Genomic DNA, 23,741 nt, shown 5'->3' on the forward strand with positions numbered 1-23,741 from the left:
TTTGCCCCCCCTGGACCAAACCTCTCCAAACTTTGTGCAAAACAATTCAGAGTGGGCCAAATACTTATTTTGCAAAGTTTGGTGAGGATTCGTCGAGAGGGAGCGAAGTTATAAGCCACCCAAAAATGCTCTTCCTATGGAAACACCAACTTAACCATAACTACATGGACGCTACCGCCTCCCTGTAATCAGATGCAGTTGTATTCGAACGTTGATTGTTTTAAGAAGACTTTAAAAATAAGCAATATTTTACTGAAATACTATGACAGTCCTACAAACTATACTGAGCAGTGCGAACAGGTTTTAAAAAATTATTAAGGATACGGCAGCAGGTAGGATGGAGAATGCTGGGTGAACCCTTACGCCGACAAAACACAATCTAGCAAACAGAAGATGTTATTCACCAAGACATTTTTATTAAAAGCTGTTTTCCGATGAAACTTGCAGATCATATATATAAAGATGTATTAAGACCCGTAGAGGGCACTCAGCTAATCAGGTTGTTCCAAACGCAGAAGTTATTCAATGCCTGCGTTCAGAGACGATTGGGAGCTGCTCACCTCTGCCACCATTGCCTTTCCCGCCTTTATTAGAGGCTGTGGTTATTAAACGTGGGTGCTAAAGCCTTTAACAAAACAAAGTGAACTGCTACATCTCAGTCTCCACGTCCCCTCGCTATTCCTGTGTCTTTTAAGGCTGCATAATCAACACTAAAAACAGTCTAGAGTTAAGAGGCTGCAGATGGGATAGGTACATATTTCTTGCAGTGTTTTATTTTGTTAAAGCCTTTAGCAAGTGCACCTTCCATTTGCTTTGCTTGGGGGGTGGGTCAAACATTGCTGGCAAGGTCAGCCAAGCAGTTATCGCCTCAATATGAATCATTTAGGAAAGGAAAACAGTGGAGACCCTCCGGGCATCTTGTGGCAGCATACAAGGACTAGGGATGACAGAAATTAAGGTTACCGAGGATCTGCAAGATAACAGCAGAAATGATTTACATTTAAGTATGTGCTTGGGCACCACATTTTAGTGTGAGAAAGTGAAAAGGTAAACATCTGGTTACTCTTTTACAAGTAGACCATGTTCCTAATTCTAAGGACTCCTGGGAGATCTGTGTCCTGTGACTAAGGACGGAACGTTTTTTGTAAAGCATAGAGAAAACAATGGATTATGCGTGCACGTGAGGATCCACTCTCGCAAGCTCTGCGCCTTTGTGCATGCACCAGAGTGTATCGTCATGGGGACATGCATCAACAGTACAAGAATGACCGCAGTGAACAAAATATGGCTTCCTAACTGCAAATATACTTCGCCAGCATTGGTACCTTTTATAGCTTCAGACACTTATTACATCTTCCCTAGTAGCAAGTGGGAAACCTGGTTATTTAAATAAAAAAATAAAAACAACAACCTCGTTTTATATATATATAGATATATCATTATGTATATGGCCCTCCAACAAGGCTTCTTTCTAAAGTCAGTAAGTTTAAAAAATAATAATTTGACAACAGCAGTACTGTCGTAATAACTCCATCTGTAACCGTTAACAACCAAGATTCAAAAACCGTGAAACGAACTCAAACACAATCTCTGGGAAGACAAGGTGGGCCCTATGTGAACCTATCAAAGTTATCAATACTGTAGTACTATATTTAGCAACCTTTGTTCATCTTCTAAAGATTGCACATGTTTATTTTGATTTTAAAAAAGGTAGCGTGCAATAAGCGCAGGGAGGTGGGACCAGAGGTCGCTTTCTTTAAAGATAATTTTCTAATAGATTCTTGTCTAACCAGAGTATCCGATCTTGCTCCTTTGTCCAGACAGAACACACTTATCGACCTCCCGGTCGCTGCTTTGAAAGTGTCTTTGGACAGGGTGCTTTGAAGGAAGGAAGCTATTGGCGGCTTCCCTCTTGTGGGAAGGCCTGGCAATGATCTTTTAGCTGCCATAGATCAGTATTTCATGCAGTCCGCAATCCATTTGCTTGTTTCTGCCTTTGGAGCACAGAATTCCTTGTGGCTGCACCACAGCAATTCCCTAGTCCTGTCCATATAACAGCCCATGGCCTTTTTCACATCTAGGAATCCGCCCTCGTAGTATGGTCTTTGAATAAACAATGGTAGGTTGACTTCCTGGTTCATATGGTAGTCCAAGGTCACCTTCGGAAGGATTCGATGTTGTGTCAGAGGCGTGAACATATATGCATGAAATGTGATGTATGTCTCAGATAACGAGAAGGCACACATCTCATTGACCCTGCATACCTATGCTGTTGTTACACGGAAACCTTTTCTTTCAAGTACTATATTTTAAGTGTGCAGAATACATGTTTTTAATAGATACTGCCATGGGCCTGACAAGCACCTTACCCAGCTCCAAAGCTGGAGTTGCTGGCTTTGCTGTAGGGAACTTGCTGAGTAAACCCCTCAACTACTACTGCACAAGTGGACCGGGAAAAAGACTGCCGTCTTCATTCTTCTTGTACCTTAACACTACCACCAGGTGGAATCTTACCGAAGAGTGTTGCATCCTCCGACTCTGCCACATGAAGTAAATATGGCAGGAAATCCTCCCGCAGGCAAATAGCTGGGTTGAAGTTCGCACCTTTACAAAAAAATGCAGAAACATTTCCACTTGCAAAACTACAGAGGACTCCCCAGAGCTCTGCCATGTGTTCCAGGTGTGATGGTGACCTCTCCTCATGTGGCCAGGCCATGGCAGCCGCTTCCTGATCATGACCCTGGGGCCAGCTATATGAGGGAGGAACACATGGGCTGAGGCAACCCTAGGGGAGTGACATGACATCATCAGATGAGACATGGGAGTCCCCCTTTCTCTTTTGAGGATACCCTATCCATTCCCGATGCCTTTATGGCATATTGTCATACCCCCCTAACACAGCTAGGAAGACTCCTGAGAACACCTTCCCATACTCTGCATACAAGTCATGAAGAACTGAAGTCTATTTTCCTAAATGCAAAAGTACTGTGATGAATATGAGCCGAGTAATGAGGATCAATAGAGGCCATGATCTAGTTGCTGCAGGAACATGACTGATGCTGGGAGATTAAAACCAGCTGACAAGTAGATGCTGTCTGGAGAACTCTAGTCCTCTCTGTATCGACCGAGGGTCTGCGGCGCTGGTGCGAGGTCCGTGGAGCCAACCGGTTCACCGAAGAGGCTGAGGCGAGCTGACAGAATGTTACGGTATGCTGCAAGGATGCCCAAAGCGGGAGAAAGGCTCTAGAGCATTTGCAGGTACCGTGAGGCAGCCTCCACACTGCCCAAGCCTGGAGAGACGCCGAACAGATGAGCAGCAGTCGCATGAGACACAGAAGCTACAGTGCACAGACGGCGGAAGAAGAGCCGCCACAGGCCCTGGTAAGGAAGCATTCCAGGCAAGGACAAGTTGAACAGTGTGTGTAAAAGACGTCATCTAAGGAGGTCATGAGAAGGATATATCAGGAGTAGCAAAAGGCTGTGTTAAAACATATTGAAAATGATTGAAAACCTGGCAGGAGAGTACACCAGGTATCCTACCATGATACAGACTAACAGCCAAGTTGTTTTGTGAACCAGTTGTGTTATTGATCAAGAGAAACCTAAGGAACTAATATTCTTGGAAGCATAAAACAGAGTGAAGAGAAAACCAGGGGATGGAACATTTGTGTTGGAGTTACACATTTTACTTGATTTTTTTTTTTACATTTGTATACTGCGCAAGGCTAAAGACATTTTCAAGTTCACCTTTTCAGAGTTGATTTTTAGAATATGAGGGCCAGAACAGTACTTTGGGGACACAGTGTTTTGCTTTGGACATTCTGACATCACACAGACCGTTCGTTTTGTTTGAGGTAAGGAAACACCTCTTAGGATAGGGACAGAGAGGCATTTCCCAACCCCCTTTTCTTTTGTCAATAAAAGTAAATAGCCAAAACCATGAACCCCCTGTGTCCGCGTCTCATTCCTGGCTCCTCACATAGGGGATTCTGTTTCATCAGCCCACACCTTCCGAAAGCAGACCTTAATTGTGCAGGCCAGGCAAGTGAGAGAGGGAGCAAAGTAGATAAAGCTCAGTTTCCCACCAGACTTGGCAGACTCAGCCAATCCCCTTTCCTTATGAAAGCATGGGAGCCACCGTCACACAATCGCACAGTCTGGCGTGTGTTTATAAAAGGAAAGCGCAGCCAAATATCCGAGAACCCTGTTGGGCCAGGTGTGCTACATGAAAAGGCATATATATACATAGACCTACACCAGCTGCAAAATGTCTTCCAATGGTAGCCTAGACCGAGAAGCCCCTGGAACCAACACACAGAAGTATGACCTCTCGAGGAAGTTGCCCAACTGCTTCGTTCAGATCTAATAACCTCTTCCTGTGTGGGGAACACCTTCCCTTGTGCTGAAACCCTTAGAAAGCCAACAAATTGAATTAATTGTCCGGGGTGCTATGACTTTTTCACACTGATCAACAGCCCTCGGCCATAGAGCAAGGACAGAAGACCCCAGAGAGAGGTCAACATGGCCCTGGCCAAGGAGGCTTTTACTAACCAATCATCCAAGTACAAGTAACTGTGTATTTCCCTCAGATGCAAGTGGGAGACCACTGCCAACATTAACTTGGTGAAGACCCTCAGAGTTGAATGTAGGCCAGAGGGTATCACTCTGTAATGATAATATCCTCCCGCTAGGGATAGGTGGAGAAACTTCTCGTGTTAAAGGCAAATCAGTAGGTGATGATAAGCGTCCTACACAAATCTGTGCAGACTATCTTCAATTTTTTTAAGAGCAGAAAAACATTTAAGATAGAAAGTTCAGGACAATTAGCATGCCTGCATGGTTGTTCTGTGAGAAAGTGACTATCCATGCATTAAACGTTAGCCGTTCTCCTTGGAAGCAACTGTCTGAAAAGCTCTTGAATAAAGGAAGTTAAGCACCTCTTGTATTAGAAAGGCCAATCCTACTTGAAGCAAGAGTGAAAGAGGGCAAAAGGGTGAAAAGAGGAAGGGACAAGACCAACAGTCCAAAGATATTGAAGCCAAACATACCAGGGTGTTCATTTCCTAGCCTCCAACTGGGTAATCGTGACCCTGACAATTTAATTTGGATTTCTCTTCAGGGGAGGAGAATGGAGTCTGTCGGAAGAACCCCTGAGGTGAGGGCCTTTGCTTCTTTCCTTGTGGAGAACTGGGAGAGCTGCCACATTGCCTATGATGGCACTTAAAGCAGATGAGCACATCAGAAGACCAGCACTATCATCCTGCCTGGCCACAAAGATGATTGAAAAGCCTTCTAAGTAAGCTTAAGCAGACTTGCCAAAGAGTTAGCATTCAGGTCTTTTTTTGTCAGCTCATCGTCAGTAGAACTAAGAAAAAGTTATGAGCCATCGAAGGAAAAGTTCAGTAAATTGTTGTGAATGTAGTATTTCGGGGGCCAGTCCGAATGACTCATGTCATCGCCTAAACACATTTCCCTAGAGGGGGTGTCAATGCAATAAGCAGGCAATACGAGGAGCATCCCAGAGGCCTGGATGGTGCTGGACCGTCATGAGGGAGATCCTCTTGAAAGTCTGCAATCCTCCATCATTGCCTCAGATAACCTGCAGCAAGCATGGCGTTAGCATTATTCTGCTCCAGTCCAATACAGAAGTATAAGACACTTTTTTGCCAAGAGCTTCCAACACTCTTTCAATCTTACCTGTCAGAGCAGCGGAAGAGTCATATGAAGAATCTGTTACCAATGCAGAAGAGGGAGGCAGCAGCCATGAAGGCGGGGTGCGCGTAAAGACATACCTTGTCCAAAGCCAGTTCCCTGTATCTGATGTCCAATTTTGTTTTATTAACAGCCGCAGCAGCAGAGTGATGTTTCTGCAAACATTTACAGATTTGACTAAAACATCCTTTTGTATAGTATATCAGACCGGTCAGGACCACACAACCCCAGCAAAGGATCCTGTTTCCACTGGGGGATCATCTTGTAAAGTTAGGGCCAGAGCTAGTCAACCCACCCATCCAAACATGGAGGAAAGCATGAGCAGAAGAGGACAGGTCCTCAACCACTTAATCTCCTGAAGACTCAGCCTGGTCCAAGGTGGAGGAATCCTGCGGGGGAAGTTCACTTGTAAATGGGGGTATTTCAAAGATCCAGAGGTAATGAGGCTTCCCTTTTATCTGGAAGCTGAGGCAGCTGCATCCTATTCTGAGCCGCTGCTTGCCCCATAGGCATGTCTGTTGTCTCAGGAGGAGAGGTGCCATAGCGGTCCCCTTAGGTGGAAGCAGAGCTGGCGACAGAGGCGAGGGAGGAGGAGGATGAGGCTGTGGAGTAATGGTCGGAGGTAACACCTTCTTAATCAGACACTTAAAGTAGGTTGTCCTGGCCGAAGAATGCCTGAAAAGTTGGAAGAACTCAAAGAACCTGTCCTTGCTAGACGTTTGTGAGGCAGGCGTGGCCGAAGACACTGTTCATGCAGAAGTGGCAGCCGGTTATCACATGGGTTGCCTACGAGAAGCAAAACCATGGGTTGGAAATCCTCAGGAACCAAACCTGTGCAAGGTAACCCAAAGGGTCAAGGTCAACAGGGACCAGTACAGAGAGGCAGGAAAGTTCCCCAGCTGATTGTTTGGATGCAGCGTGAATGGAGGGGTTACATTACACAGAGGATACCGGTGCCTGTTCTGGGGAAAATCAGCGACTTCTGAGGCATGGACATGGTACTGGAGCACCCCTCAGCATGATCTGCCATTTTGTTTTGACAGGACTATGGTGCATGAGTAGAAGATTTGCTCATCCACTAAGGACCATGAGGACCCTGAGGCCAAGACCTGGTAAAGGTAGCAGCTGGGCTCTCAGGGAAGGGAACACCTGTAGCAGTCTCAGGAGGGGGTGGCATCAGCTTGGATCGAAATCCGCTATGAGGCCCAAGAAGAACCTCTGTGTTTCCAACTGAAAAAGGCCTTGAAAGACTTTTACAAGGCTACACTGGCTCATCGCTGTTACCACCATTATGATCTTGAAGAGCCATGGGGGTCACTCCTGGTAGAGCAGCAACAAACCATTGAAGCACCGAAGAAGAATGCCACCGGAACGTGGGTTCCCAGGAAGGAGTTGCTGCAACAAGGTACTTGACTGAAAAGAGGGCTGCTTTCGCATTCTAAGCTGATTTGTTGAACTTCGATGTACAAACGCCTTTGGTACTGCCCCCTTTGGATTGGACAGCTCTTAGGTATGGAGGGAAAACACCATACTGTAGAAGGTTTTTATACAAAGCAGTGAGACAGTGGCCCACGGGGCACAAGAATATGTAGTTTAAAACGGAGAAAGCATTTAGGTATAGATCAGTTAAAGATTAAGGATTTCTAATTTATCCTTCTTATAACTATCCAATAAGGCCCCAAACAGGAAATGGGACTTGCAGGGGCACAGCAATGGGGACATGGTGGAAAAGAGTAACTATATAAGCTCTTACATCTCATTTAATCACGGTTCTACCTCTCAAATATCACAGAGGATACACAACCCATTTTGTCTGAATTCCTACTTTCATGTATAATGTTTTGTCCATGGCTATAGTTCATTGATGATGGATGACAAAACACGATTAGAAACAGATTTATAAGCCCTACCACAAACAAGTACTGGCTGGTTTTTCACATTTACTGAGAAAAGTGGGACAACTACTCATATTCATTACTGTGAAGGGTAGAGCGATCTAAAACCTTAAAAACTGGTTGCAGACCGTCCTGGCTGGGATTTATCCCATAGAACAGGTTATGTGAGCCATGTTCCTTACCAGTAGAGGGGATTCGTACAACTTTGTACATTTTGATGGACAACCTTTAGCCATTCATATAGTTTCAAAAAAACAAAAACATTATATTCACTGTGCTTCTCTTAATTCTCAAACACTTCTAGACTTGCTCATTCCTGTGTAGTGTTTGCAAAATGTGTTTTAAAAAACGTTCATAGTCGAAACTTAACCAAAGCTTCGCATAACTTGAACATGTATCACTTACTGTGCCACAGGTGAGCCTGTTTCTATGTCAGGCTGTGGGATGCAGGTCTGGTCCCTTGGCTTGTTGATGGCTGGCGACATCTGCAAAAGAACAAAACAAGCATCATGGTATAAGAAGGAAGTCAACGGGGCCAGCATTTGTGCTCGATGCATACTTCTAAAAACCCACCAGCTTCCTGCATTGTGAAGGAGAATACCCCACTAAAAAGAAGTAGGGGTTCTTAGCATTGAAAAGGTTACCCATATGCATCTGAGAAAGGACATGGCTTAGCCTTTTCTGCCCTGTTTTATGAGTGAAGATCGTTTCCACACTTGCTTTGGCAACTGGGAATTTTTAAGCTTTTTTGAGGGGGAAGATTAACTCTGAGGATACCAATTAAAAAGCTTGGCTGATGACCTTCTGTAGAACATCTTTTATTTGATTACAAAAACAGCATAGTGAAAAAAGAAATAATTTAGACTTGTACTGCTGCCCAACTTCTCTGAGTGCATCAGCGCTCAGAAGGAACAGGTGCAAGTTTTGAAAAAACACATGCTCTGTGTTCACCACAAATTGTGGTGATTGCACAAACCACAGGGTCTGGTGTGTGTTGTTTTTATGAAGTACTCAGAAACTAAACTTATCCAAATCACAAATGGAACAAACTGCCTATGCTGAGCACTGTCTGAATAGGAATCATACAACATGATGTGCAAACAGTCTCGCGACTTTCCCCGTACCATCTACTGTGGTCACAATATTCAGGACACAAGTCAGCACACGTTGCTCAATGAACATTTTTTTATTTATTTATATGTTTTCATATATAAAACATTACACATTTACACGTACATACACTTAATAATCAGTATAAAAATACACCAAATATAATTCCATAGTATCCTTTGAATTAGAACACAGTAAATATACACGCGACAAACATGATAACAAGCGAAGAACAACAAAATATTAAATTATCATATCAAACACCTAAAATCATACCACTGGGCCCCAGGCTAATCTATCCCCGGAATTATCCTTATAATCCACCCAAACAAGCAAAGCGCCAACTATTGCCTTAAATGAGGCCGGCTCTGCAGACGCAGACTGCATCTCTTGAAATTTCACTGACGCTTTTAACCAGACCCTATGTATGTCTAGCTGCAGGCTTTTAGCCTATGTATTAGAACAACGTCGCCAAAAGGCAGAAGTTTTGATTGAATCCAAGAAATGCACATGTTCACCCAGAAAGTTTATATAATTGCTGCCATTGTCCGGCACCCTGTCAGCACATGTTTCTGGGTTTCCACAACTCGAGGGTTTTTACATAGCCGTAAATTTACGGGCAGTCGGGTCCAGAGGGAACTTCCTTGATGAGAGAAAGCAACGAAGCAGTGTCAGAATACATTTTTTATTTGCTGTTTAAGAGACATACACATACGCATAACCATTGCCATAGCCTGCAGCTTTAAGTGTTCATAATTTTTTCTTAAATACAAGTGGACTCTTGATTAGAGCAACTGCCATCAGGCAACGCTTGTAGCCACCATATTGAACTACACAGCCGCATTGGAAGCTCTGACTCTGGACTTTCGCCCCGACCCAGGGTAGGGGGACAACGAAAATGGATCCGGCTAGTCGAAACTCATTTCAACAAAAGGGTTCTTCTCCGACACCGGACATCGTCAGAGGGGTGAAGGCCAACGCCCCCTGCCTGAGGTGAGCGTCATAGGAAGCGCATCATCGCTGCCATGTTTACGCAGTACTGATTAGTCAGGTGGTCTAGTTAGATGAGGGACTACTCTCAGGGGACATTAAAAATGATTCTTCTAAACAAGGCGGGAATAACAGCCTGGAAGGCCTGGCGAGTGCTTTCTGTGCCATTGGGTCAGTTGTCTGGAGCATCCACAAGGAGCTCGTCTGGAGGGCGGGGAGCGACAGTTGGTTGGCAATGTGTTAATACTAGGATGCGGTCTATCATGCAGACTAAATTGCTATAAAACCTTTTACGCTCATCCCAATAAGAGATATGAAGACTATTATTTTCTGACGTTTACAGGAAAATCATCTGATCTAGCCAAAAATGTCTGACAAAAATTGCAATTCGGCTTGCAACTCTTTTGCCAGTAATAATGCATTCCCATCTGAACCAGATGTAATGGGAGGCTTTCATTATGCCCCCTACAAACCTTGGATGCCATTTTCCAGCCAAAAGCAGCCCCATTCTTCACTTGCATCACTTTATTCTGGCACTACTGCGGTCATATTTTATAGGGAAGTTGCTTGATAATCCATTCTTTATGGAAAGTCTATATGTAAGGTATATCATTTTTTGTTGTTGTTGTAAAATGTATTGTGTTCTAACAAGCCGACAGGTCCTGCCACTTCCCACAATAAACTTGAGCAAAGGACCCTCTGAACTCGAGCACCAAGAGGATACACAACGGCAAGCAAGAAATGCACAGACCGTCACAGCTTAACAAACGTGTTCCAGCGAGACCACTGACTCTTCATTCACCAAAGAAGTCTCCATTTGAAGAAACAATCCACATGATAGGAGAGTTTGGCGATCTGCAAAACATTTTCAAACTAGGTAATCTCTATGAATCAGGTTAAAAAGCATCAATCGCCCGTTATAGTTGTTAATTGACCTTGCACCTCATATTGTCAATGACTGGCTTTACTGTTCTCCTCAAAGACCTTCCAGAAGTGGAGAGGAAAGGTCCGACCATTTGAGTCGCCATCATGCTTCTCAACTGATGGTACAGATTCCTTGAAAAGTGGCAAAAGGAAGAGGAAAACACAGGGACAGAAAATCTCTTTGCTTGTGGGCAGTGGTAGGAGACTTCAGAGAGGTTTTGTTTCTTAACACAAGCATGAATGGCAGTACAATTCAAGCGAGGCAGGAGGACCTCTGAGGAGGGAATCGGACAGGAAGCACAGGTGGTTGCTTATCAAGAGATCCAGGAAGGCTGGACCGCTACAGAAAAGTAAAGGAGCACAGAGGTAAATGTGCAGCAAGATTTGAGAGGAACGCTTAGATCTCCAGAGACAGGAGCGCTGCCAGAAAGGAAAGCACTCTGAAGAGCTTGGGATATAATCAGCACAGAGGTAAGGAAGGAAACCCAGAAACAAGCAGCAGAGCTGGGAAACAAGAGTGGAGCCCCAGAAGGAGGAGGAACAATGGAGAAGTACTAATGGAGAAGGGAAGCGTTAATGTACCAGACTGACCTGAAACAGTTGCACCGAGACACATGCTACCACATGATTTCTCTGTGCTCTTTCAAATTCCCTGGAGAAGCCACAGGAAACATGGAAAGAAGGAAGGACTAAAGACCTTGGTCTAGTCTTTCCAAGCAGCCACCTGAAGATTGAATGAGTTTTTGGCAGCCTGTGCAGGCTGATGTAAATGCCACCTGTGCTCCAGTACATTACGAGCCACGATCTAGTAGTTTCAAAAATCCATGTTAAGCCCTGTAGTTTCCATTTACACAGCTCCGGACCTTGTTGATGGGTGTTCCAACAACCATATCTTGGTCTCCAAATATATTGTGGCTAACCATAAGCTTGATGGCATACATCCCCTAACATTGCAGGCCCTGGTAAAGGCAACTCTTACTTCCAATGTATCTCTGACAGTATGGTCACCTAAAAATCGTATGTCTCCCTGCTATACTGTAACAAAGGCACCGCTGCCGCTGGAACCGTGATTTTACCGGCACCCGCGAATGGACAATTACCAGGTCATGCCGAGGTCGGAGGACCCGGTAATTTCCCATTCACGGGAGCTGGCAATAAGGGACTCCCCATCCCCATTTGGCCACATAGGGTTGATAACGGTGCCGGTGCATCCACAAGTTGTGCTCGCGGGTGCCACACTGCCCGCCAGGTCGGACCTGGCAGGCCGAGTGAGACCCGCGAGCACAACTCGTAGTATGGTGGTACAGTAGCAACGGTTCTGCTAGCGATACCGGCGCCGTTGTTGCCTTACCGCCATACTCATAATGAGGCACAATGTGTCTGTGACAAAATAGATTCTGCTCAGCAGGAATATAGGGATCAGTAGTGTTCAAACTACCTGCTCAGTCCCCACACTTCCACAAACCAAAGGTGGTCACAATCAAAGGTAAAACAGGCACATCCAAGAGATTTACCTCCTTCAACGTTTTCTGGTAATATGGGCCAAGGTATGGGTTTACTCTCAAAACGGGTGTGAATGTGATCCAGTAGCAACCCAAACAGCAAAGTAACAACAGTCCAAAATAAAAGAATGTCCAATCAAGTTTCTATACAAATATATACACTTTAATTAAACACACCACTGCACAAATAACTATTAAAACAATAAATAAAAACCCACCCCTATAGAAAGGACAAAACATGCAAAAGATAGAAAGATGCAGCACTCCGGGTAATTAAATGGGGAGAAAATGCAATAAGCAACCACAATGGATTTGAAAAGGATGTGGCTCAGTGAGAAAAGTTGCAAAAGTGACCCAACCAGTCTCTAGGTTCCCAAAGTGGACATGGGGGAAAGTAAAGGGCAAATAGTACCTTTCTGCTGTTCTTGGCCTTAGTCGAACCAGGTTTCAAACGGTGCTGAGATCCCAGTCAAAGCAGGTTCCGCAGTGGCAAGTCATGCTGGGTCAAGCTGTGAGCTGGCATCTAGACAGTTAAAATTGGGAGCTCGATGCGGTTCGAAAGAGGCATTCAGGTTATGCAGTTTGGATGGCTCGCCAGGGTCAGATTAGGAGTTAAGTCGGTTCAAGACATTGGCAACCGCTGGTACTCGACAGTGAGTGACAGTGATCCTCCAGTGGGGTTTGATGCAGTAACTTTGGTGCTCCAATGCAGGGTTAGAAGAAGCCGTGGTTTGGGTTTGGTCTGAAGCTGCAAGCAGGTTTTCCCAGCCAACTAGGTGACGTGCTCCACTTCCACAATGAAGTGGTGAGCCAGTTTGACAGGTGCAATGCAGCAGTTGTGTTTGATGGAGTGCCAAAAGCAGCAGTGGCGAGTATCTCTGGTTCGAGTACAGCGAACATTGTTCGAATGTGGCTCGACCAGTTCAATGCTGACCAATAGAGAGCTGTGGCTGTTCTGGTCATACTCTTCCAGCCTTATGGGTGGTTAGGTGCAGAGTGGCAGGTCCTAGTCCCCAGCAAGAGTCACCCCCAATGTGCATTGGGAGTGGGGAGTCAGCAGGGCTTGACTCTGCCTTGCACTGTTCCTTAACCTCAATGGAGGAGGGCTTTGGAAAAATGACCTCTCCCAAAAGAGGTCCAAATGGATTCTTCGTTTTTGCCCAAAAATGAATCAAAAGAATGGGAGACCCCCTGTTTTAGAGTCAAAAGTACACAGCTGATTGGACTAAAGCAAACCTGCTTTTAAGGGGTCAAATCCCGGTTCTTGTGACAAGAGGGCTTTATCTGCTTGCATCATAGCTAAAGTGCTTTGTGCTAAAGGAAGTGGAGGAGTCAGGAAGGGGTGAGAGATCAAGAGAGAAACACAATGGTTGAACATTCCTCTAACTATGATGAGCTCACCCGGTCTACACTAACCCCACCTGTTCTCAGAGCAATAGCATCAAAGGCCCCTTTGGTATGCAGCACCCTAGTGTGAGGCTAGTCCCTTTGTGTCGGATGTGCCCTTTGATACTGGTTTCCCAGGACATTCCTCCCTCCCCCGGGCGGAGGCGCTGACTCTCTGCAGAGATGTGTTACCTGACCTAACAAAGCATCAAAGTAGAGGCAGTTCCCACTGGCTCCTATAATGCTGAGTGCAGCAAGACAGCCAGTCAACAGAGAATACCCATAGCCTGTTTATGGCTTGGCTCACGTAGTTGACATTAGCATGATACCAATTTAAGGTGGCATTAATAATGATGAGAGATATTAGCAACCATACCCTAGCTCAAGCGTGGCTTACATTTAAAGTGTACAACTCCCACCAGGATAGTAACTCTGATAGATATGTGGTTTGGGGAACAGGGGTGCATATGTTAAACACTGCCCCTGCTCTGAAGTGACTTGGCTGTCACTGCAGCTGTCCGAGGGTACCTGTGACCCTTGGACCGGCTCTGTGCTACTGGAGAGAAAATAATGCAGATCGTAACACTGATTCAGATGGTCACAGGTGTACAATATGTTTTTGGCATATAGTCTGCTGAAAGAAGCGTCTGGTCAGCAGACAAACCTTTCTGGGATAAAATTACCTGCATTATTTCATTGGTAATATATGATTTGGTATTTATAACACGCCTTTACACAAGTGTTTCTAGGTGCCAATATAAATCAAATAAAGTCAAGTCCTCAACACCCTTGCCAGATGCTAATCCTTCACAGGGTCCCTGAAGCACTTCAATTAAAGTTGCTTGTAATTCCATAAGTGAAAAGTAAATGCGAGACGATTTTACTGTGCTGGCAAACAGAAAGTAGAGGTCTCTCTGGCCACAGAATTAAACTTAGGAAACGAGGGAAGCAAGCAAAGGAAAAGCAAAAAGTTGAGAGTTCCATCAAAGAGGGACAAGAGATCTCAAAAGTGGAATTCCTCCCAAACACGTTGGTTGAACGCAGTATAGAGTTTCGAAATCTCACGATGGCACCATATGTAATGAATGCTACATGCTACATACGACAAAATATAAAGTGAGGTTCAAGTTGTTTACTTCTTTATTAGGATGGTGGGGTGAATTTTAAGAATCCTGCCAAACACTGTACAGGCTTCTCCTTGAGTTGAATGATACATTCTATCGAGTTGCACGTTGTCACTGGATTTAAAGACAATGGGCTTCATCACGAGTTGGCCGGTATCCCGGCTGTAATACCGCCAGACTGTAATAGCCTTAACACCCACCGTTCCGGCGGTATTATCGCCGGATCACGGGTTGGGAGTTAACAGTATATCCCAATTGGGTCCATTGGATCCAATGGGGCATTTTCGTCGCTAATACTGTGGGCTAATGCAGCCAGCGGTAATACCGCCGAAAACAGAGCGCTAAATGGGATTTTCACCTCCAGAAAAAAGGTAAAACAGCCTATTTACCACCCAACTCGTGATAGGGCCAGCCATTAAATGCAGTGGTAATACCGTTACTGCCACATTTAAGGGCTACAGCCCAACTTGTGATGAGATCCAAGGGGTATTGGGGTTCAAATAAAGGTCTCAGGGGTCCAACCAAAAACTCTCTGGGTTCAAACAAATCTCTGGGTTTCTCCACCTGTAAACTCAGGTCGTTTGATTCTCTTCCTCGTCTGCCGGGAGACCCCCTTCTCCTGGGTCGTACCCTTGCAAGAGATAGGGCTGGACTAGTTGGAAGTGAGTCCCAGAGCTTCCTCCAAAAGGCTGACCACCTGACCTTCTCTACATGTGCGATCAGAGGGTCTGACACACATTCCTGTCTTGATGTCTTTACTCTAGTCCCAAACACCTTGCCCATCTCCTTTACCTGTTGTAATGGTCTTGTGCTCAAGAGGACCTTTCCTGCACCTCCACACATGCTTGTACTTCCAACCCTTTCCAACTCGAAACCCTCATACTTAGGATGCATCTGCTCATCTTCCCCTTGCCTCTGTTCCTTACTTCTGACCTCCTCTCTTGCATCACTAGGCTTGCGCTTCATCTGCAACTCCTTGCTGTTCCACCACAATCTCGTGCCTCCATCATGTCACTCCTTTTAGACCTAGGGTTTGTCTCTAGGAACAATACTATGTTGGTCCTCTTAAGACCTGACTTATCCCCTCCTCAAATCACTTCCTGACTCTCCTTACCACCTCCTCCATTGCTTCCTCTCATAGCCATTGGTGACTCTCCTGGTACGTTCAAGTTTTTCTTCCGTCCCCAACGGGAATTCTAGTCAAAGTCTTGACTGTTGGCCTCTCCTTAATGGTCTGGGTGACTTGGCCTGTGGTACGTTTGAATTCAAGAGGCTTGGAATATCATGATGTGACAATGATGTTGAGGTCACTACATCATCGGCCTGATTGCTCATTTCTTTGGTTTTGGTCACTTCAAATGGCGCATCTTCCCATTGCGGCCAGTGACCCTGCACCGGCCCTCATTGTACTTCATACATCGGCTAGCAGTCTTGCTCAGCACTGCCTCAGACAGGCACAGGTCTCTTTCTGTTCCCAGGTTACTGATGAGTTCTAACCCAATACAGCTTTGCAGGCCACGCCACCCCTGCAAATCTGGATTGAGTCCAGTACTAAAGAACAACAAGTTGTGTGCTTATTCACAAACCCAGTTAATCAATACAAACAAAGTCATTGGTATGGTGATACAACTGTACTATTTATTTTCGTAGCACAGCTGTTGCATTTTGATCAATGCCTTAGTAAAATTGCTGACACATGTCTCGACCAGCTGGTCTTTATCAAAGCAATGTTTTTAAAACAAAGCCATACATATAATGTACGAGGAAAAGTATATGAAAGACCCATAATGCATATTTGTATATGGCAGTACCTAGTAATATTATCATACAATAATGTAGTACATAACAATGTGACATAAAACCAAAGATGCTATAAAACAACACATCCCAAGAGAGAGAGAAGATGGGAAAAAGAAGATAAGATTAGTGATATTTACATTTTTAAATATATTGTCTATACTCAATGTAAAAGATCCATGGCTTACAACTTATTGAGTCGTATTCTGTTGAATTGTTCTGTTCACCAAGCTATAAAGGGAGGTGGGGGTTTATTTTTATATTATTATGTACTGTCAACTCTGAATTTGTTCAATAAAAATGTGAATACAAAAAAAGGAATTTTGCATGAATTTCAAAAGTTGTAGATAATGTTGACTTAATTTTTGCACTCAGATTTCGCTCCGAGTCTGTGAATGGATAATTCCATACAGTTTAAGTGAAGGTCACAAAATCCTAAAAGAAACCTCTTACGAAGTGGTTGCTAACTGATAAACGTTTAAAAATCTCTTACCTAAAAATAACATAATCCTGATGGAAGTGTGCCAAGTTGTGGGTTTTTTCTTCTGAAGGACTTAAGGCTAAAAAGAAACCCAGAAAAAAACGAATTGAAAAATGAGATAAAGCTCCATGTATTGGAGATTAAATCCTAATATTTATAATATGCTGTTGTTGCTGGTATTATATCCAAGATAAGAGGCCATGTGAGAAGAGGGAACTAAATATATTCTCTTACCTAGTAGTTGTGGATGTCATGCATCCTCGCGGTTTTAAACTTTAAACTGGCATGCCGCGTGCATCGCGCTCACCCTTTTATGTATTTATGATAAACTGATATCATTTTTTTTTTACATCATCCTGTGGAAACAGTGTTATCTTCCAAAACTCGCTGACACAGTCTAAATAATCTATTGAGTATAGACCATATGTTTAAGAATACACGCATTACCAATCTTATCTTCCTTTTCTCTATTCTTTCTCTCTTGGGATCTGTTGTTATACTATCAATTATTGTTTTAAAACTTCTTTGTTTTTTGTCACATTGTTATAAACTACAATATTGTATGATAACATTAGCATGTACAACCATATATACAAATATGCATTAATGCATTATGTGTCTTTAATATATTTTTTCATACATATATATATATATATATGTATATATTATTTTTTTAAACCTTTTATTCGACATTAAGTCCTCAGGTTACATTATAAAAGATAAAATACATTAAAATCACACAATCAATTATCCCAGTTACAACAAAGTGAATAAAACAAGTGAAAGACTTAAAAAACAAAAAAACTAAAATATGAGTGCTAAAAGGAGATATTCCAACAGATCGCCACATGGCCTCAATTGACATAACAAAATGACAGTTAGCTATCCCAAAGGGATTACTCAGACAATAGGAGATACATACTCACAGCCCGTTTCCCAGTTAAAAGTGCTACCATTTTTCTCCTCAAAATCGATGCTCTATGCAGAAAGCAGGCCACAGCTCCCACCGTTGAAGGGGTAATGGATTGAACCAAAACTCCCACTGCACTGCCCCATGACTTGTTCCCTCCCTCCAGCAGGACGGGTCTCGGGTATAAGAACTTTAGCCGCTAGAAAGACTTCCAAAATAACATGAGATGTGATATTGGGCCTCATTACAAGTGTGCCGGTCCAGAAACAACGGTGCCAGTAAGCCTGCTGGCACCGTTGCTTCCGGACCGGCGCACTGCGGGTTTGCCTGCCGTAGCCACTGTGCCCGACAGGGCAGACCCTGACAGAAACAGCAGCCATGGTAGGCCAGCCGTCACGGAAGCACTGGCATGGGAATGGGGATGAACAGAATTACTGGTGCTCGACTTCGCGGCCGCCAGGGGTTATAATACCCTGATGTTACCGGGAAGTCAGGCGCCGGTAATTCTTTATTGGTCCGACGGCAACCCACCGGTATCACCGGCAGGGTTACCGCCGGACCCATAATGAGGCCCATTGTCTCCTTGGGAGCACCACACAGGAGGCATCTAGCAGAAGTAAAAGCGGCAATTGGCAATATACCTAGATTTACCCTCATATATAGTGATCTTGCATGAGCAGGCCTGATCTGATCCCGATAGGTTTTAAATCCGGTTTTGTGTTTCTGAACTAAATAAGCTATTCTCAACATTAGCTTTGAAGCCTCGAGGAAGAGCAGTTTCCTAGCTCTCTGTTTTATTAGAGGCGTCATTTGGTTCCAGCACAAATCACAGAGTCTGCCTGGATCGTTCCAAAACTCACCCATTTTCAGACAGAATAGTACATTTTCTATATGCGTAGGCCATTTCAATCCACTTGAACCTTCAAGTGACATAATATATACCAGTGCCTCCATACACGGTTCAAGGGCTGGTCTAGTCTAAAGTCTGACCCAGAGGGAGACCTGCAGAAACATAATATTTAGGCTCAGAGGGAGTGTGCCACATTGCAAATGCACTAGTGCAGTCGGAGCACTCGACGGTAATAGTAACAGCTCTTAGGGTCTCAACATTCTCATAACCTCATAGCTCTGAACTATAAAGGTAAGCTGAGAACGTCTGCCTCAGATAAAACTCTAATGCAGGTGAGATTGCACCACTACTGTGATGACAAAAAAAGGCCAAGATTGGCCCACTATATTAATCGGCGTGACTGCAGCCCTCGCTATCTGATGGGCCCATCCGGGGCTAGCCTGAATTCTCACACCTAGATAATCAAAGATTTCAACTTGTTCTATTATCTTATCATCAATCCTAATTTGAAGGGAGACCCTCCTTCCCACCTTTTAGCTTGATAACCATCGACTTTGTTTTAGCCGTGCTAATGATAAGACCCAGCTCCCCAGATTTCCTTTAGAAGACAGCAAGGGATTCCTTAAGGCCATGCGTTGACATGGCTATTAGGACAGCATTGTCCGCATAAAATAATGGCAGGAACTTGGTTGTAGCCAGCTTCGGGCAGTCCTGGCCCTCCCCCCTTACTAGCTCACTGACAATTCCCTGTATAAACAGGTTGAACAAGAGGGGGTCCAGGGCACAACCCTGCCTAACAATCAATGCCACCTCAAAGTATGTAGTTTGTTCGTGCCCCAGGTTATAACGTACACAGGACAAGTATTTGGCCTGTGTAAACGTAAACTGTGGGAAGTGTGGAAGAACTACAGTGGAATCTCCAGTAAACCACCAGCAGGGCTTGCATCACGTAGGCAGTGGCTCCCCATTGACCCTAGAATACTCCATTCGTCCATGGTTGGTGTGGCCTCAATGACATTTTCACAGCAAGCACAATACTAAGAAAGAAAGAAAGAAAGGACAATGGAAGTAGACTTCAATTGAGTTTGACAATGTTCACGAAAGGACTGTCGGCCTCTCTTGGCCCTCTTCCTGCTCCCACCTGTGAGGCTAAAAACCTTGGGGTAATCTTCGACTCCACACTTTCCTTCTCTCCTCACATCTCTGATGTCTCTAAGAAGTCACACTACCAATTGCACATCCTCAGAGGGCTTCTTCCTTTCCTCTCCTTCCCCCAGAAGCTCACGGTCTCCAGAGCTCTGGTTCTCTCTAGGCTGGGCTACTGCAACAGCCTCTTTCTAAATTTGCCAGCCTCTAGTCTCCGCCCTCTGCAACTTATCCAAAACAGGACTGCAAGACTTTTTCTTGGCCTCACGCCCAGGGATTGCATCTCCCCAGGACTGTAATATCTGCCCTGGCCCCCTGTGGGGGCAAGGATTAAGTTCAAAACCCCCTGCATTGTCCACGAGGCCTTCTGGGGTCTGGGATCTCAATACCTTCAACTCGCTCTTCCTAAATATCTTCCTTCTCGAGCTCTTCTCTCATCCGCCTCCAACTCCCTCAGGGTTAGTCGCTTCTCCAAGCAGCGAGTTGGGGGTAGATCTCTTTCTTCTGCTGGGGCCTCCCTCTGGAACAGCTTCCCTGCCTCTCTGAAACTTGAGGAGAACCATCCCCGGTTCTGGAAGCACCTCAAGACCTTCCTCTTACTTCTGCTTTCTCTCCATCTCTCCCCTGCTGATATCCTGGCTGAATCAGCAACTGCACTGGTTTACCTGGCTACCCTCTGATCTCAGGTCCAGGTCCCCCCCCACAAGTTGCACACCTGCACTGCCTCCCTACAACCCTTGCACTCGGGGACTGTTTCTGTATACAGCCCCTATTAGCACTTGACACCTGATGTCTGCCCTTACCATTGCACTTGCCACTAGCTGGCTGCACTTCTATTTATTCTATTTATTTTTCTATATTATTTCACTGTCATCCTCTGTTTTGCACTGCCCCTCCCCTTTGCCCCTGCACTTTTCCCCTTCCCCTCACCCCTGCACTTGCGCGATCTCAATGTCACCTCACCTAGTAGGATTGCTGTCTCCGTCTTCCCTGTTTCCCCTCCCTTGCCTCGTCGCGCCTTGAAACACTTGTGTATAGGCGCGTTATAAATGCCATATCATATCATATATATCATGAAAGCTGGAATTTAACCTCTGCTCATCTTTCTATTTGAGAGCCTTTTTGGTTTGAAAAGTCCTCACCTACTGTGGTGGTCTTACTGTCGAGGGATTCCCCTAATGGATTGTCCAGTTACTCAGTGATGGTATCCACACCTTTGTGCTCAGTTTTCAGCCTTGGCTTCCATGCTCTTTGAAGGTATCTTCCTAATTCTGTTCTAGTTGTTTAAAAATATACAAACACCTAGGACCTCATTAACAGTACAGCAGTGCGGTTAAAAACGGTGGTAACGTGGGGTAATTATGTTACTGCCGCATTACCGTACCACTGTACTACAGGTTTGGTGGTGAAGCAGAGGATTTTTCCTCCAGCAAAAAGCTGGAGAAAAATCTGCAATGTTGCTACCAAAATCAGCAGAATTACTGCCAGTGGTAATTCTGCCTAAATCCCCATGAAGTCCTGTGAACAATGGGGACTTGCGCCACCTACCTCCACTTCCACTCTCATGGTAAAGCCGCAGGACCAATTGGCGTAACAGTAATTCCATTTGGTGGAATTGCAGCAGATTTACCACTGCAACACAGCCCATAACGCTGTGATTTATTTGGCAGATGTGTATAGTGTTCCTATGTCTTTGCTGGCTCTTTCACTTAAATTATTAAAGTTTGGACACATGACTAGGGAATGTTGGAGAGTTTCAAGAACTACTAAATTAAAAGTACAAGTGGCTACGCCCCTTTTATCTCTTCCACTTCACCTGATTTTCCCTCAAGAGGAGTGTGTTGCACTGTGCCATTAACATCAAACTGCATTCCTAAGGATGTTTGATGCTGCATATATCAGGGTGCGTGCCACCTGCTAGGGAACACATCCTCACAGAGTGAATTCATTTACTTTGTCCGGGAGTTTTCAGCTCTTTCCACACGGTCTTAATTTGGTTTACCAACTTGTTAGCTATTTTTGGGAACTCACCCTAAACTTTGTTCATCTATGCACGGATTGTGAAGCTGTCATTTCACTTCATAGCTTGTGGGCACCCTACATGCTCTTTCATGTATTAAGGGTACTACAATATCGATTGGTACAGATGCTGTTGGAAAGCCCTTTAAGAGTGCGAGCAGTTTCTTTCAACAAACGCTTTCCATTAGACCAAGGAAAGTTGTGTAAGGGTCGAGATTTTAAAACCACTACTTCCTTTGTTTGGAAGACATGGCTGTGGGGTGGTGAGGTTTCCACAAGACAGCATCAAGAGGGTTGTACCTAGGTGCCACATCACAGATTAAGGCTTGCATAATGTGAGGTTTCCAGACCAGTAAAGCGTAGTGGTTAGCTTAGCTTCTAGAAAAGGACACAGGGGGTTTCTATTTCCGTCAGTAATGATTTCCCCTTCTAATTTCTTGGGTGAAAACCAAATGCTATTCTTTTTGGACTGATGTTTATTACACAGTGTTTTGAGTGACTGTACCTCTGCATTTCTGTCACTTGCTCTTCACAGCGTAATAAAGCTTGTACACAGATGGAGAACTGTGGTGCTCCATACTGTTTTAAACTTTCTTCTGCAACAGAGGATTTTACAGTGTAGAATTAGCAAGTCGAACCTAACAAAAGTTGAACCTAAAAGCAAGTCGAACGCCACTGGAAACGTACAGCAATGCACAGATAATAAGGGACCAAAATAAGAGATAGGGGGAGACTTACAAGTTCATTGACAAAAGCAAATGGTAAATGTCGAGAAAACCTATAAATAGACCAGAGCTGAGAGGAAGTGGAGGACTTCGGGCGCATCGTCTGACAAACTGGCCTGCAGAATGCTCCAAAGGCAATACAGATTATCTGTCCTGTCCAAGGAGAGAGCACACATTCAAGCCAGCCTCTGTGTGTGCTCCAACAACACAGCTGAACTCTTTAAAATCTACAAGGAACTGGCCAATTCTGTTGCAGTACCTACCTCACCTGTTCCCCTTCCAGGCCCTCTGTATGGCTCTGGCCTCTCAATTCTCTGCTAAAACTCAGGACATCCTGTCCTCTATCTCCTCTTCCTCTCTTGGCCCACCCATTGGCTATCTCTCCCGCTCCTCCTTTCTCCTCTTTCTCTCCGACAACACCTGACAAGGTTTCTAAACAAGTCTGATCTATCAAAGTGTTGTACAACAGGTGCTCCTCTTCTCCTCCAGAACCATCAACGACCATATTGATAGCCTCAGCCGATTTCTGTATTCACTCTTTCGCCACTGGAACTTTCCCCTCTCCCCTTAAGCACTCCCATGTGCACCCCCTCCTCAAGAAGCCGTCTGCTGATCCTACCTGCCGGGCAAACTTTCACCCAATCTCCATCACCCCTTTCCTGGGCAAACTCTTGGAAAAGCTGGCCATCTCCCAGCTTATTCTCCACACTGAATCTGTTGGTTGTCTCCATGGCTTCAGAGCTGCCAGAGGCACAGAGACTGCTCTACGGAACACCCATGAATTTCTGTTCTGTAACCATGATTCTAGCATTCCTTCTGTCCTTCTGTCCTCATCCTCCTTAATCTTTCGTCTGCTTTCGACATGGTCAACCACGCCATCGTGATCAATCCACTCCGTGAGAACCAGGACATCACGGATCAGGGCCTGGTGGCTGGGTGGCTGATCTCCTTCCTCTTGGACTGCCCCTCCCAGGTCCAACTTGGTCCCTTTCTCTCGGCCACCTCTCTCCACACCTGTGGGGTTTGCCAGGGCTCTATCCTCTCAACCTGGTTTTTCAACCTCTACTTGGCCCCTTTGGCCCACCTGATATCTACCTTCTGCTCTAACTTTCAGTGCTATGCGGATGGCACTCAGCTTTCCTTCAGGCTCCCCGCAGCCTCCTCTCCTCT

At 44.8% G+C, this 23,741-nt stretch overlaps 1 protein-coding gene across 1 annotated transcript in view; it reads right to left on the reverse strand.

Moving 5' to 3' along the window:
* The window catches only part of AHI1 (Abelson helper integration site 1), a 2,019,384-nt gene that overhangs the window by 29,153 nt on the left and 1,966,490 nt on the right, over positions 1-23,741 (reverse strand). Inside the window, exon 24 of the mRNA XM_069606745.1 lies at positions 8,013-8,092. Coding sequence (XP_069462846.1) covers positions 8,013-8,092 — 80 coding nt within the window. The remainder of the gene's footprint in view (positions 1-8,012; positions 8,093-23,741) is intronic.

Source organism: Ambystoma mexicanum, chromosome 4p (assembly GCF_040938575.1).
Source record: "Ambystoma mexicanum isolate Mex_15411 chromosome 4p, UKY_AmexF1_1, whole genome shotgun sequence".
Classification (NCBI taxonomy): domain Eukaryota; kingdom Metazoa; phylum Chordata; class Amphibia; order Caudata; family Ambystomatidae; genus Ambystoma; species Ambystoma mexicanum.